The sequence below is a fragment of the Eptesicus fuscus genome, chromosome 5, assembly GCF_027574615.1.
Source record: "Eptesicus fuscus isolate TK198812 chromosome 5, DD_ASM_mEF_20220401, whole genome shotgun sequence".
NCBI lineage: Eukaryota > Metazoa > Chordata > Mammalia > Chiroptera > Vespertilionidae > Eptesicus > Eptesicus fuscus.
In genome coordinates, this window is record NC_072477.1 from 66023894 (window position 1) to 66036586 (window position 12693).

The following is a 12693-nucleotide window of genomic DNA, read 5'->3' on the forward strand; positions in this document are numbered from 1 at the left end:
TGAGTTTAGAGGCATTTAAGAGTTAGTTACAGATCTTAAAGTTTTATAAGCGACTTGGCTTATTATGATCTAGGTTTGTGAGACATGGTCCCAATTATAATTATGTTGATAGCTAACTGATGACAGTTTCATCTACAGTTATGTTGACTTATGTGTCTTTTTCTTTGAACTTTTGAAATAAAACTATTTTTGATGGATATTTATTGTTCCTTTTATTTACATTGTTTATTTAAACATTAGTAGTTGCCTTCTTTGAGGTGACATTACTCTTTTTTTAAAAATATTTTTTTATTGATTTCAGAGAGAGGAAGGGAGAAGTAGAGAGATAGAAGCATCAATGATGAGAGAGAATCATTGATCGGCTGCCTTCTGCACACCCCACACTGGGGATCGAGCCTCCAACCCTGGAATGTGCCCTTGACCAGAATCGAACCTGGGATCCTTCAGTCCACAGGCCGACGCTTTATCCACTGAGCCAAACCAGCTAGGGGCCCAGACATCACTCTCTTTTGTTTTAGTTTTAGAAAGGTTTTCTTGACTGTACTTTAGCTTTGGATCATGAGCATTTATATCTGTTATGAAAAATAAGCTCAGTGTTTTCTCAAACTCTCAGATTTTCTTCTAATTTGAATCTGGCTCAAATGCTATAAAACCCTTAAAAAAAAAAAAGAATAGTTTTATGTGGCTTACTTTGGGACTTGGGTCTTTCTTGGCCTTGTTCCATATATTATTATTGCTGTTTTTCTTTGGGGAAAGTAGATCTAAGGATGAGTCACATACAATTCGTAGGGATTTTATTATAAAATAGTTAATGAAAAATTTCTTTAGTTTTGTTTTTATTGCGTGTGCTATATTTCATGTTATTCCATCTTTATGGCTCATTTTACTGTTTATTTTGATGAATGACTTTATTTATTGACACAATGATTATTTTCCTTACCAGGTTATTTCAGAGGCACTTTGAATTAGCTTTTTACAATTAAAAAAAAAAAAGTATGTGTTTGTGAGCATGTATTTGGTTTATAACCATATTTTGTAACTATCATTATCACACATAAACTGTATTTGTTTTGGGGAGCATTTTCTTCCTTTCATTGGCTTATTCTTCTCAGATACCTTCTGCATTGACTTCAAGAATAATTTATAGCTCCTAGCATTTACTTTGACTTTTGGTGATAGATAAAGAAGAGTTTTTGACATGTTTACATTTTTGTAATATAATGAAGCTATACAAATGTATTTACCACCCAGGTTATGAAATAAAATATGTAGTTTGAATTTAGTTGCTGTGTCAGTGCTACTATAAAAAAGTAATATAGTAAAGAAATAAGCATTTTATTTTATGTATTTATTTTTAAATATGTTTTTATTGATTTCAGAGAGGAAGGGAGAGGGAGAAAGAAATAGAAACATCGAGTGGGCTGCCTTCTACATGCCTCCTATCGGGGATTGAGCCCACAACCTGGACATGTGACTTCCTGGTTTATTGGCCGATGCTCAACCAACTGAGCCACACTGGCTGGGCAGAAATAAACATTTTATTTATTTATTTATTTATTTATTTATTTATTTATATTTAAAATATATTTTTATTGATTTCAGATAGGAAGGGAGAGGGAGAGAGAGATAGAAACATCAATGATGAGAGACAATCATTGATTGGCTGCCTCCTGCACACCCCTTACTGGGGATCAAGATTACAACCAGGCATGTGCCCTTGACTGGAATTGAACACGGGACCCTTCAATCTGCAGGCAGGCACTCTATCCACTGAGCCAAACTGGCTAGGCTAGAAATAAACATTTTAGACAGAAGCCAAATGGAGAAAGATTTCATATTATAAAGGAGAGCAAAATATAGATTATTATTAGACTATAAATGAAGGTTATTATTTGTGTTTAGTACCAGGATTTGGTTATTATAAAAATAGTTCGTTAGCAGTTTTCACCTTTCTAATGACAAAGAATTTGTAAAGGAATTACATTCTAAAGCATATTTAGATTTGGTGAATTCTGTTGACTATCTCTTGTTTGTGATTAATGGTGTGACTCTTTTCACTTCAATGTTTTTCCTGTTTAGGCCAAGAGGCAACAGCGAAAACTGAACTTTCTAATCACCCAGACAGAGTTGTATGCCCATTTTATGAGTCGCAAACGAGACATGGGTCATGATGGGATCCAGGAGGAAATCCTAAGGAAACTGGAAGACAGTTCTACTCAGAGACAAATTGACATTGGTGGAGGGGTGGTAGTTAACATCACACAGGAAGATTATGGTGAGTCCCAGATCAAAAGTTATAGGAAGCAGATACCCTCCATTTTTTCATATCTAAGGTTATACACATGATTAATTCTTGCAAGTTTTGTCTTAACTGATAGGTAATATTGATCAGTAAAGGGGAATTTATTATACCAGCATAGGAAAATGTGAGTGTTTCTATAAAACAAGAATATAAACTTTTATTCGAGAATTTGAAAAGGAAAGGGTCAGGTTATATGATCTTACAAGTTTGGGAATATTTTATATGCTCTTATACATTAGTAGAAATAAAAGGTATTAAATTGGAAGAATTCAGTGAACATGTCTCAAAGAGAACATCATCTCTCACATAACAAGGTTGTTGGTGATGCAAGTCAGGCATGAGAAAGAGACTGTTCAGTTTTAGTATTTTTGTGAACACAGAGAGGGAGGCATAGGGATGGAGTGTGAGAGGAATTTTACAGAGAATAGTGATCAAAATCATGTTGCGCTAAGAGTAAAAGAGAGATGGGGGTGCTTCAGAGTATCTTGGGTGGGGGTGGGGCGTTACACGTGTCTGTATTTCTTCTTTTGGAATAATTTCACCTGGCATAAATATATCACAATTTTGAATCCTTGTTGTCTTGTTTTATTGGCTTTGACATTGCTTCGTGCAAGAAACCCAGAATTAGGAGATGTGCTCAATCTCCTGGCAAAAAAAAAAAAAAAAAAAAAAATCCTCACCTGAGGATATGTATTTACTGATTTTAGAGAGAGGAAGAGGGGGAGAGAGGGATAGAGAAACATCGATGTGAGAGAGAAAATCATCAATCTGTTGCCTTTAGCACACACCCCAACTGGAGATCAAACCCGCAACCTAGGTACGTACCCTGACTGTAATCAAACCTACAGCCTTTTTGTGTACAGGACAACACTCCAACTAAATTAGTCACCCAGCCAGGGCTCCTGGTGATTTTTGTGTGCTGGCTTTGGTTATGGGAGACCATGGCAGCCCTCTGCCTCCATTGTACCTTCCTTACCTCTGTCAGATACTTAATTTGAGCCTTTATGCTTCCTCATCCTCTATGAATCTAGGGATAAGTAGAATGGGGGAGTCACGGATCCAAACATGTTGATGTGCATTGCATCTTTGAATGAGATCAATTAATGAGGTAGATAATCTATAAGTTTTCCTTTTCAGATAGTAACCATTTCAAAGCCCAGGCCCTGAAGAATGCTGAAAATGCTTACCAAATTCATCAAGCTCGGGTGAGTCTTAAAAATGAAAAGATAAACTATGATGGGCCCTGGGAATAACCCACAACCTTCTACTTAGGTGGTCTTCTTTGAGTTTTAATCATATTTTATATGAAAAACATTGGCAAATGTGTGTATCTACAGGTGACTGAGGAAAGGTGGAAAATGAGCCTTCATATTTTAAGCTTCAGGAGTGTGTTGATTGAAGTTAGGAAGTTTCCTATTTTTTGTTCTCTTGAGAAATCATGGGAAACACATTGGAAATGCATTAGAAAAGACCACACTTCTGCTTGTTAAGAGAGCTATATTATGCCTTAAGAAAACTGATAAGTTAGTACCTTCATTCACTTCAGTAATAATTTGCTTATTCATGATATAGTGATATTTAATGAAGTCAGGAAGAAACTCCAGTTGGATTGAATTAAATAAACAGTTGAATAGACTGCCTAGGAACCCATATGTAACTTTAGTAGGGTGGGTACAAGCCAAGGGTAGACATAAACTTGACCTACTTTCCATTAATCCCAACCAACCAAATTTTATATCAAAACTTTAATAAGCCCATCCGGTGTGGTTCGGTGGTTGAGTGTCTACCTATGAACCAGGAGGACTTGGTTCAATTCCCAGCCAGGGCACATGGCTTGCTCCCCAGTAAGGGGAGTACAGGAGGCAGCCGATCAATGATTCTCATCATTGATGTTTCTATATCTCCCTTCCTCTCTAAAATCAATAAAAATATTTCTTAAAAACTTTAATAAATTTCTAGACCCTGGTCAGGTAAGTCAGTTGGTTAAAGTGTAGTTCCAGTATGCCAAGGTTGGGTGTTCAATCTCTTGTCAGGGCACATAAAAAGAAGCAACCAAAGAATGTATAAATAAGCGGAACAACAAATGAATGTTTTTTTCTCTCCCTCTCTCTCTCTCTAAAATCAATAAATATAATTAAAAATATGTATATATTAAAACTTCAATAAATTTCTTGATGAAGCAAGTAATCATATATAAGGCTTAGTGTCTGTCCATTAAGAGCATATTTTTAATATAATTGTTAAATTGATTTAAAAATATTAGTAATCTACTTTAATGTATTATGCTTTACATATAATATGATATATTATTTTATAACATATTATATTATCAGTCATTTTGTTCCAATTAGCCCAAGAGATGTTACATTTTTCTTCTAATAAATTTTTATTTTCCAGACAAGGTCATTTGATGAAGATGCAAAAGAAAGTCGAGCAGCTGCCCTACGGGCAGCAAACAAGTCTGGCAGTGGGTTTGGGGAGAGTTACAGCCTGGCAAATCCATCTATCCGGGCTGGTGAGGATATTCCACAGCCCACAATTTTTAATGGCAAATTAAAAGGTTATCAACTGAAAGGCATGAATTGGTTAGCAAATCTCTATGAACAGGTAAATTTTAGAATTATGTTATACCCATTATCTTCACTTGTTACCTGTTTTCCTAAAGTCATTGGTTCAGTATATTGTGAAATAAGCACAAGATAATGTTTTAGATTTCATTCCTTTTAAAAAGCTTTATCCTTTGGCAAGAGTAAAAAAGATGTCTATTTTTAACATGGAGATTTTATTGGATAATATTTGTATTATATGTATAGTTTGTCTTAGGTGGTCTTGGTAAGTGGTTGCTTGCTTCTGTGCCTGGATTAGATTAGCTAAAAAACTGGCTTCGTGATTCACAGTTGTAGCTGTGGAGCTGGCAAATGAATCATTACAGCATTGGATAAAGTGCTGAAGCTTGGAATCTCTAGTCACATTTGTTTGAACAAGTTTAACATTTTGGTCAGTTCTTTTTGGCAGTAGGTTGAACCGTGTATGATGGAATGTGAGAGGTGTTAACCATGTGTGTTTTTTTCCAGGGTATCAATGGCATTCTTGCAGATGAAATGGGCCTTGGTAAAACAGTACAGAGCATTGCCCTCCTTGCCCATCTGGCTGAGGTGGGTAGATGCTATCTTTCTATTTTTCTCTCTCTAGATCCTAGGGTCATTTTCTATTGAGAATCAGCCATTATCAAGCACTATATTAGGCTCTATAGCATACCAAGTCAGTAGCATTTGCTCCTTGCCTTCAAAGCCTTTACAGCATAACATAATGTACTGAAACATTTTGATTTCCAAGAAGACGAGGACAATTTTTGAGCATGTATGGTTTGGCAACCTCCCCCACCACCTCCACCCTCAGTTGAGAACCACCAGTGTGGTGGCAAAGACAATGTATGGTTAGATCAGAGGACCTGAGTTCACATCTCAACTCTACACTTACTGGCAGTGTAAACTTGTACAATTCATGTAACCTCTTTGACCTGACTTCACTTTAACTCTCTAAGGTTGTTTCCACTTCTGCAAACTTCTTCTTAAAAATTAAATGAGAAAATGTGTGTAAAAGCATTTTGAAAAAAGCAAAAGCTTTAGATAATAGTAAAATTATATGATAATCTAGTACAGGGGAAAGCAACACAAAGTCAGTATGTTCTAAGTGCTTTGTGAATGATGTAACTTAGGACCTATAAGAGGTGGATGGGGAGGGCAGTAATTGCTTGCTATTTTTTCCTCAAGGTGTGTATGAGCAACTTCCTTCCTGTGTTATTATTAATGTAGAATATTATTGAGTGTGCCGATATGTTGGGATAAACACCATATCTCTTGTTACAATGTACTTTCTATTCTTAAACAGCTCTTGTAGTTAATTATAATTTTGAATTAAATATTTTCAGTTTTCCTGCAGTTTGCTAACCCAGTTTTTCTGTTTCAGAGAGAGAACATTTGGGGACCTTTCTTAATAATTTCACCTGCTTCTACACTTAACAATTGGCATCAGGAGTTTACTAGATTTGTTCCTAAATTCAAGGTAAAAATCATTCAACAAAAAATTATATTGCTCTTTAAAATAAACTTTCTGACTCTTTTGCTGCCTTGCTTATTAAAGTGCTCATAATAGTTTTTAATTTCTTACTGTTTTGTCCCCCAAAATAACTTGCATACATTTCGTATAAAAGTTACAATGGGAGCAATAAATCTTTGTGCATCATAAGTGAGAAAGCCAAAGTCCAATTTGAGTGATGTGCTATATTGGCCAAATGAATTGATGCTCTTGGTCAAACTACCATAATAGAAAATATCTACTTTGCTGGTTTAATGTAGATTTTTGGCTTATCATCAGGGCACATGTCCTGTAATATATGGCATGGTCGTGATTCCTCCCCCATCTATAATAATAAAAGCGTAATATCCTAATTAGATTGGATGTCCTTCTGAACAAAGCTCGGAGGTGGGGGCCGAGCCCCTTGCATGAATTTTGTGCATCGGGCCTCTAGTGTATTCATAAATTACCCATTTTCTTCATCCTCCAGGACCAGATCTTTAGTCTTAGTCCAGATTAGTACTAAGATAGATATGGTAATGTCTAAGGTTGATAATATAAAATTTGATTTTAACTAATTCAGAGGATAAGAATTTAGATTGAGGTAAGAAGTGGTCAATACGGAAGTATGTTGCATCAAGGTAAGACATGAACAAGACTTAAACAGGTTTAATTATGGAAAGTTGTTGGAATATAAGAGAATGGGTAGGATTTATTTTATTGTTTGCAAGTAAAAGGGGGAAAATAAGTTAAATATGTGTTCTGTTCCTCCAAGATATAATGATAATGAAGTTGCATGGTGAGGAGGATTTTATGGAGATTATGTATGGGGATATTTACATGATTGCTCTGATTTTGGGTCTCCATAGTAATTGTTGGTCCTGTGCAATTTAAAGGGTACACATAATCCTATCTAATAATAGAGTAACATGTAAATTACCATCACTCCGCTACACCCACGATTGGGCAGCGGGAGGCTGAGGGGCGGGACTCGGGGTGGCCTATCCGGCCATTGAGAGGCACGGATCCGCTGCCACTGAGGGGGGCTACGCTGCTGTTGAGAGGCCAGATCCGCGGCCGCTGAGGGGGCCTGCGCGGACACCCAGCTGCGCCTCTCAACGGCAGGGTAGCCAGGTGTCTGCGGCAGCCCCCCTCAGCGGCCATTGAGAGGCGCAGGGGGCGGGAGTCCCGCCGCCTGTGCCTCTCAACAGCAGGGTAGCCCCCCTCAGCGGCCACGGACCATCAAAAGTGGGGGAGCTGGGTGCCTGTCTGTTCTGGCACCAGGCCTTTCAGAAGCCTCCGATCGAAAGCGAAAGCATGGCAGCTGGATGCCTGTCCGCTCAGATACCAGGCCTTTCAGAAGCCTCCGCCGCACTGGAGGCTTCTGAAAGGCCTGGTGCACTAGCGGACAGGCACCCAACTCCCCGTGATCAAAAGCAAAAGCGTGTAGGGGACCCAACACGTGCATGATTCAATCATGCACTGGGCCTCTAGTATAGTGGAAATGGGAAGCAGGTATTTTTCTGTTATATGTTTTGTTAAGGAATAGGGACGTGTCTGGGATATTCTACTTTAAGACACCTTTATGACTGTGCCCCACATTTGTGGCTGAATTATAGATTTAGAAACTTTCCCCCCCAATTTTATTTTATTTATTTATTTATTTATTTTTCACTTTTTTTTAAATTAAGGTATTATATGTGTACATATCTTACCATTGTCCCCCCCACCCCACACCCATACATGCCCTCACCCCCCAGAGTTTTGTGTCCATTGGTTATGCTTACATGCATGCATACAAGTCCTTCGGTTGATCTCTTATCTCCCTCACCTCTCCCTATCCTTCCCCCTATAATTTGACAGTCTGTTTGATGCTTTACTGTCTCTGTATCTATATTTTTGTTCATCAGTTTATAATGTTCTTTATTATCCATAAATGAGTGAGATCATGTGGTATTTTTCTCTCATTGACTGGCTTATTTCACTTAGCATAATGTTCTCCAATTCCATCCAGGTTGCTGCAAATGATGAGAATTCCTTCTTTTTTATGGCAGCATAGTATTCCATTGTGTAGATGTACCACAGTTTTCTGATCCAGTCCTAGGTTGTTTCCAAATCTTAGCTATTGTAAATTGTGCTGCTATGAACATAGGGGTGCATATATCCTTTCTGATTGCTGTTTCTAGTTTCTTCGGATATATTCCCAGGAGTGGGATTACTGGGTCAAATGGGAGTTCCATTTTCAGTTTTTTGAGGAAACTCCATACTGTTCTCCACAGTGGCTGCACCAGTCTGCATTCCCACCAGCAGTGTACGAGGGTTCCTTTTTCTCTGCATCCTCGCCAACACTTGTCGTTTGTTGATTTGTTGATGATAGCCATTCTGACAGGTGTGAGATGGTACCGCATTGTTGTTTCCCCCCAATTTTAAATAGTTTTATATTAGACATCACATTTTCCACTTTACACTACAGTATCATAAAGTGCACTATTTCCTTTCCCTGTGCACAGTGCATATTCTAAATCTTGAAGATTTAGAAACTTTACATAGCACATTAAGAGTATAGCTTTTGCCCTAGTCGGTTTGGCTCAGTGGCTAGAGTGTCAGCCTGCAGACTAAATGGTCCCAGGTTCGATTCCCGTCCAGGGCACATGCCCAGGTTGCGGGCTCGATCCCCAGTGGGGAGCATGCAGGAGGCAGCCAATCAATGATTCTCTCGCATCATTGATGTTTCTATCTCTCCCTTTCCCTTTCTCTCTGAAATTAAAAAATATATATATTTTAAAAAGAGTATAACTTTTAACTTGGCTGACTAATTTTTAATGTTCTAAGATGAGATCAAGTAAGGCAATTTGTTGAATATTTTCTGTAGTTATTTGTCATATGGGATATGGAGCTCCCCATCTTTTTCTGTGTTGCTTTTTAAAAAATTCTCACTCAAGGATATGTTTATTGATTTGAGAGAGAGAAACATCAATGTGAGAGAGAAACATTCATCACTTGCCTCTCTTATGCACCCTGATGGGTTCAAACCTGCAACCCAGGTATATGCCCTGACCCGGAATCGAACCACAATGTTTTGGTGCACGGGTTGAAACTCCAACCATCCAGGCCACCCGACCGGGGTCCATCTTTTTTTCCACCTTTGTTGTTGTTGTTTGTGGTGTTCAGTACAAGTTGAACGATCAGGAAGTTAGAAATTAAGTCTTAAAATTTACCATCAAATTAAGTTTTCAGTATTTCCTTCATTGACCAATAGATGGCAATGAAGTTCTATTTATGTCTTTGTTATCTCTCTTTTGACTTTATACCTATCCGTGAACTGAACTTTCATTTGCATGTTGAATTTTCTTTTGATGCTGTAATTTACAGGTCAGTAAAATATGGCCTTTGGGCCCATCCCAATTTCCATTTGTTTGTCCCAATTTTTTATCGTTTTTGTTGTTGTTGTTAATCCTCATTCAAGGATATTTTTTCTCATTGATTTTTAGAGAGAGTTGAAGGGAGGGAGTGGCGGGGGGTGGGGAGAGAGAAAGAGGAAGAAGAGGAAGAGAAAGAGAAAGAGAGAAAAGAAAGAGAAAGAAACATCAGTGTAAAAGAGACACATCAATTGGTGCCTCCCACAAATGCCCCAAGGGAGGATGGGTAGGAATCGAACCACAACACTTTGATGCACAGCCAGTGCTCTAACCACTGTGCAGAGCAGCCAGGGCTCTCCCAGTTTTTAAACATTGTGATAAAGTACGCATAACATAATATGTACCAATTTAAAGTGTACAGTTAAGTAGCATTAAGTACATATACAATATGGTGCAGTGATCACTGATATCTGGTTGCAGAATCTCCTTCATGGTGCCAAACAGAAACCTCCTCTAGACCCTGGTTACCACAAATCTTTCTGTGTCCATGGGTTTGCTTATTTTAGCTAGATATTTCATATAACTGGAATCATGCAGTGTAAGGGCTTTTATGTCTGGCTTCTTTTCACTTAGCATAATGTTTTCAAGGTTCATCTGTGTTATAGGATATATCAGTACTTCACTCCTTTGACTGAATAATTATCTGGATTCTAGGCCTGGTGCACAAATTTGTGCACCAGTGGGGTCCCTCAGCCTGGCCTGTGGGATCAGGCTGAAACCAGCTCTCCGACATGCCCCAAGGGGTCCCAGATGGTGAGAGGGCACAGGCCAGGCCGAGGGACCCCACTCGTGCACAATCGGGGCCAGGGAGGAACACGGGAGGTTGGCCAGCTGGGGAGGGACCGTGGGAGGGCTCCAGGGCATGTCCGGCCCGTCTCGCTCAGTCCCGATCAGCCGGACCCCAGCAGCAAGCTAACCAACTGGTCGTAGCGTCTACTCCCTATGGTCAGTGCATGTCATAGCGACTGGTTGACTGGTTGACTGTCTATCCCTTGGTGGTCAGTGCATGTCATAGCGAGCAGTTGAGTGTCCTTAGCATATCATTAGCATATAACGCTTTGATTGGTTGAATGGCCGACCAGAGAACCGGATACTTAGCATATTAGGCTTTTATTATATAGGATACTGTATTTTGTTTATCCATTCATCTATTGATGGATACTTGGGTTGTTTCTACCTTTTGCTTATTGTTAATAGCATTGCTGTGAACATTCATGTACAGATTTTTGTTTGAACACCTGTCTTGTTTTTCAGTTCTTTTGGGTATGTATTTAGGAGCAGAATTGCTAAATCATTCAATATTTAACTTATTGGGGAATCTGCCACCGGGTTTTTTGTACAGCTTGCATGCTAAGAATAGTTTTTACATTTTTAAATTGTTGATTAAAAATATTTCATAACAAATGATGTATGAAATTTAAATCGTATATATTGGAACATAGTCATGCTCTTTTGTGTATGTATTACTTATGGCTGAATTCAGTAGTTGTGACAGAGACTGTATGGCCTGCAAAGCAGAAATATTTATTATATGGCCATTTACAAAAAAGGTTTGATGACCTCTGTTTTATTGATTCATTGTTTCTATTGCTACTACTCCTTTAGATTGTCAGAAATGTTTTCACCTCCCTAAAGAACATAGGTGTGTAGACTCTGTTCAGGTTTATAGTTAGTTTACATTCAAAAGATACTTAGATCTATGATGATAATATCTGAAAGTTCATTTTATTTGGCAAGTAAGACTTGTTTTATGGTTCTAGTGTGATCATTGCCTCTGACGCCCTCATTTTCCCCATGAAATATGATTTATGTTTTTATAGTTAATGTACCACTTTTCATCCCTGATACAGGCTATTCTGTATGTTTTCTATTTCATTTATTTATTCTGTTTTGTTATTGTTGTCTACTTTTTTGGTAAACTTTAAAATTTTTCTAACGTCTCAAGATGGAACTTAGATGGTTGATTTTTGTTTTTTTCTAATATGTGTATTTAAGGGTATTAATTGCTTTCTAAGCATGAGAATAGCCATGCAAAGGTTTGTTGGGTCACATTTTCTATTATCTTTCAATTCAAAATAATTTCTAGCTTTTACTGCAAGTTCTTATAGGCTCATTGGTCATTTAAAAATGTGGTTTCTGCCTGGCTGGTGTGGCTCAGTGGTTGGGTGTCGACCTATGAACCAGGAGGTCATGATTCATTTCCTGGCCCCGGCACATGTCCAGTTTGTGGGCTTGATCCCCAGTAGGGGGTGTGCAGGAGGCAATTGATTTATGATTCTCTCTCATCATTGATGTTTCTATCTCTCGCCCTCTCCCTTCCTCTCTGAAATCCACAAAAAATATTTTCAAATAAAATAAAAGTGTGGTTCTTAATTTCCAAACAAAGCATGGTTTTCTAGGTACCTTTTTCTTATTAATTTATAGCTTAAATCCACTGTGATAAGATAACATGCTTTTTATGATATTAATCTTTTAAAATTTGTTGAACTTTGCTTTTATGGCCCAATATATGGTCAGTTTTTATAAATGTCTGAAAATAGTGTCTATTCTATAGTTGTTGAGTGTAGTGTTATATATATATATGTTAAGTAGGTCAGGTTTGTTAACTTTAACTTGTTCAGCTTTTCTGTGTCTTTATTGATTTTTTTTTGTCTGCCTGTCCTATTACTGACTGACAGAGATGTTAAAATTTTCCACAATTGTGGATTTATTCATGTTTGCTTTATATATTTTGAGGTTCTTCGAGATATATACAAATTTATAATTATTTGATAATCCTGATGAATTGAACCTTTTAATATTATGAAACTAGAGACCCAGTGTACGAAATTCATGCAAGAGTAGGCCTTCCTTCCCCCAGCTGCTGGCACCAGCTTCACGCCGACACCAGCTTCC

At 37.9% G+C, this 12693-nt stretch overlaps 1 protein-coding gene across 1 annotated transcript in view; it reads left to right on the top strand.

Moving 5' to 3' along the window:
• The window catches only part of INO80 (INO80 complex ATPase subunit), a 152021-nt gene that overhangs the window by 50156 nt on the left and 89172 nt on the right, over positions 1–12693 (top strand). The window contains exons 10-14 of the mRNA XM_008143018.3: positions 2080–2275; positions 3440–3507; positions 4700–4909; positions 5377–5457; positions 6272–6367. Of these exons, the coding sequence (XP_008141240.1) occupies positions 2080–2275; positions 3440–3507; positions 4700–4909; positions 5377–5457; positions 6272–6367 (651 nt within the window). The remainder of the gene's footprint in view (positions 1–2079; positions 2276–3439; positions 3508–4699; positions 4910–5376; positions 5458–6271; positions 6368–12693) is intronic.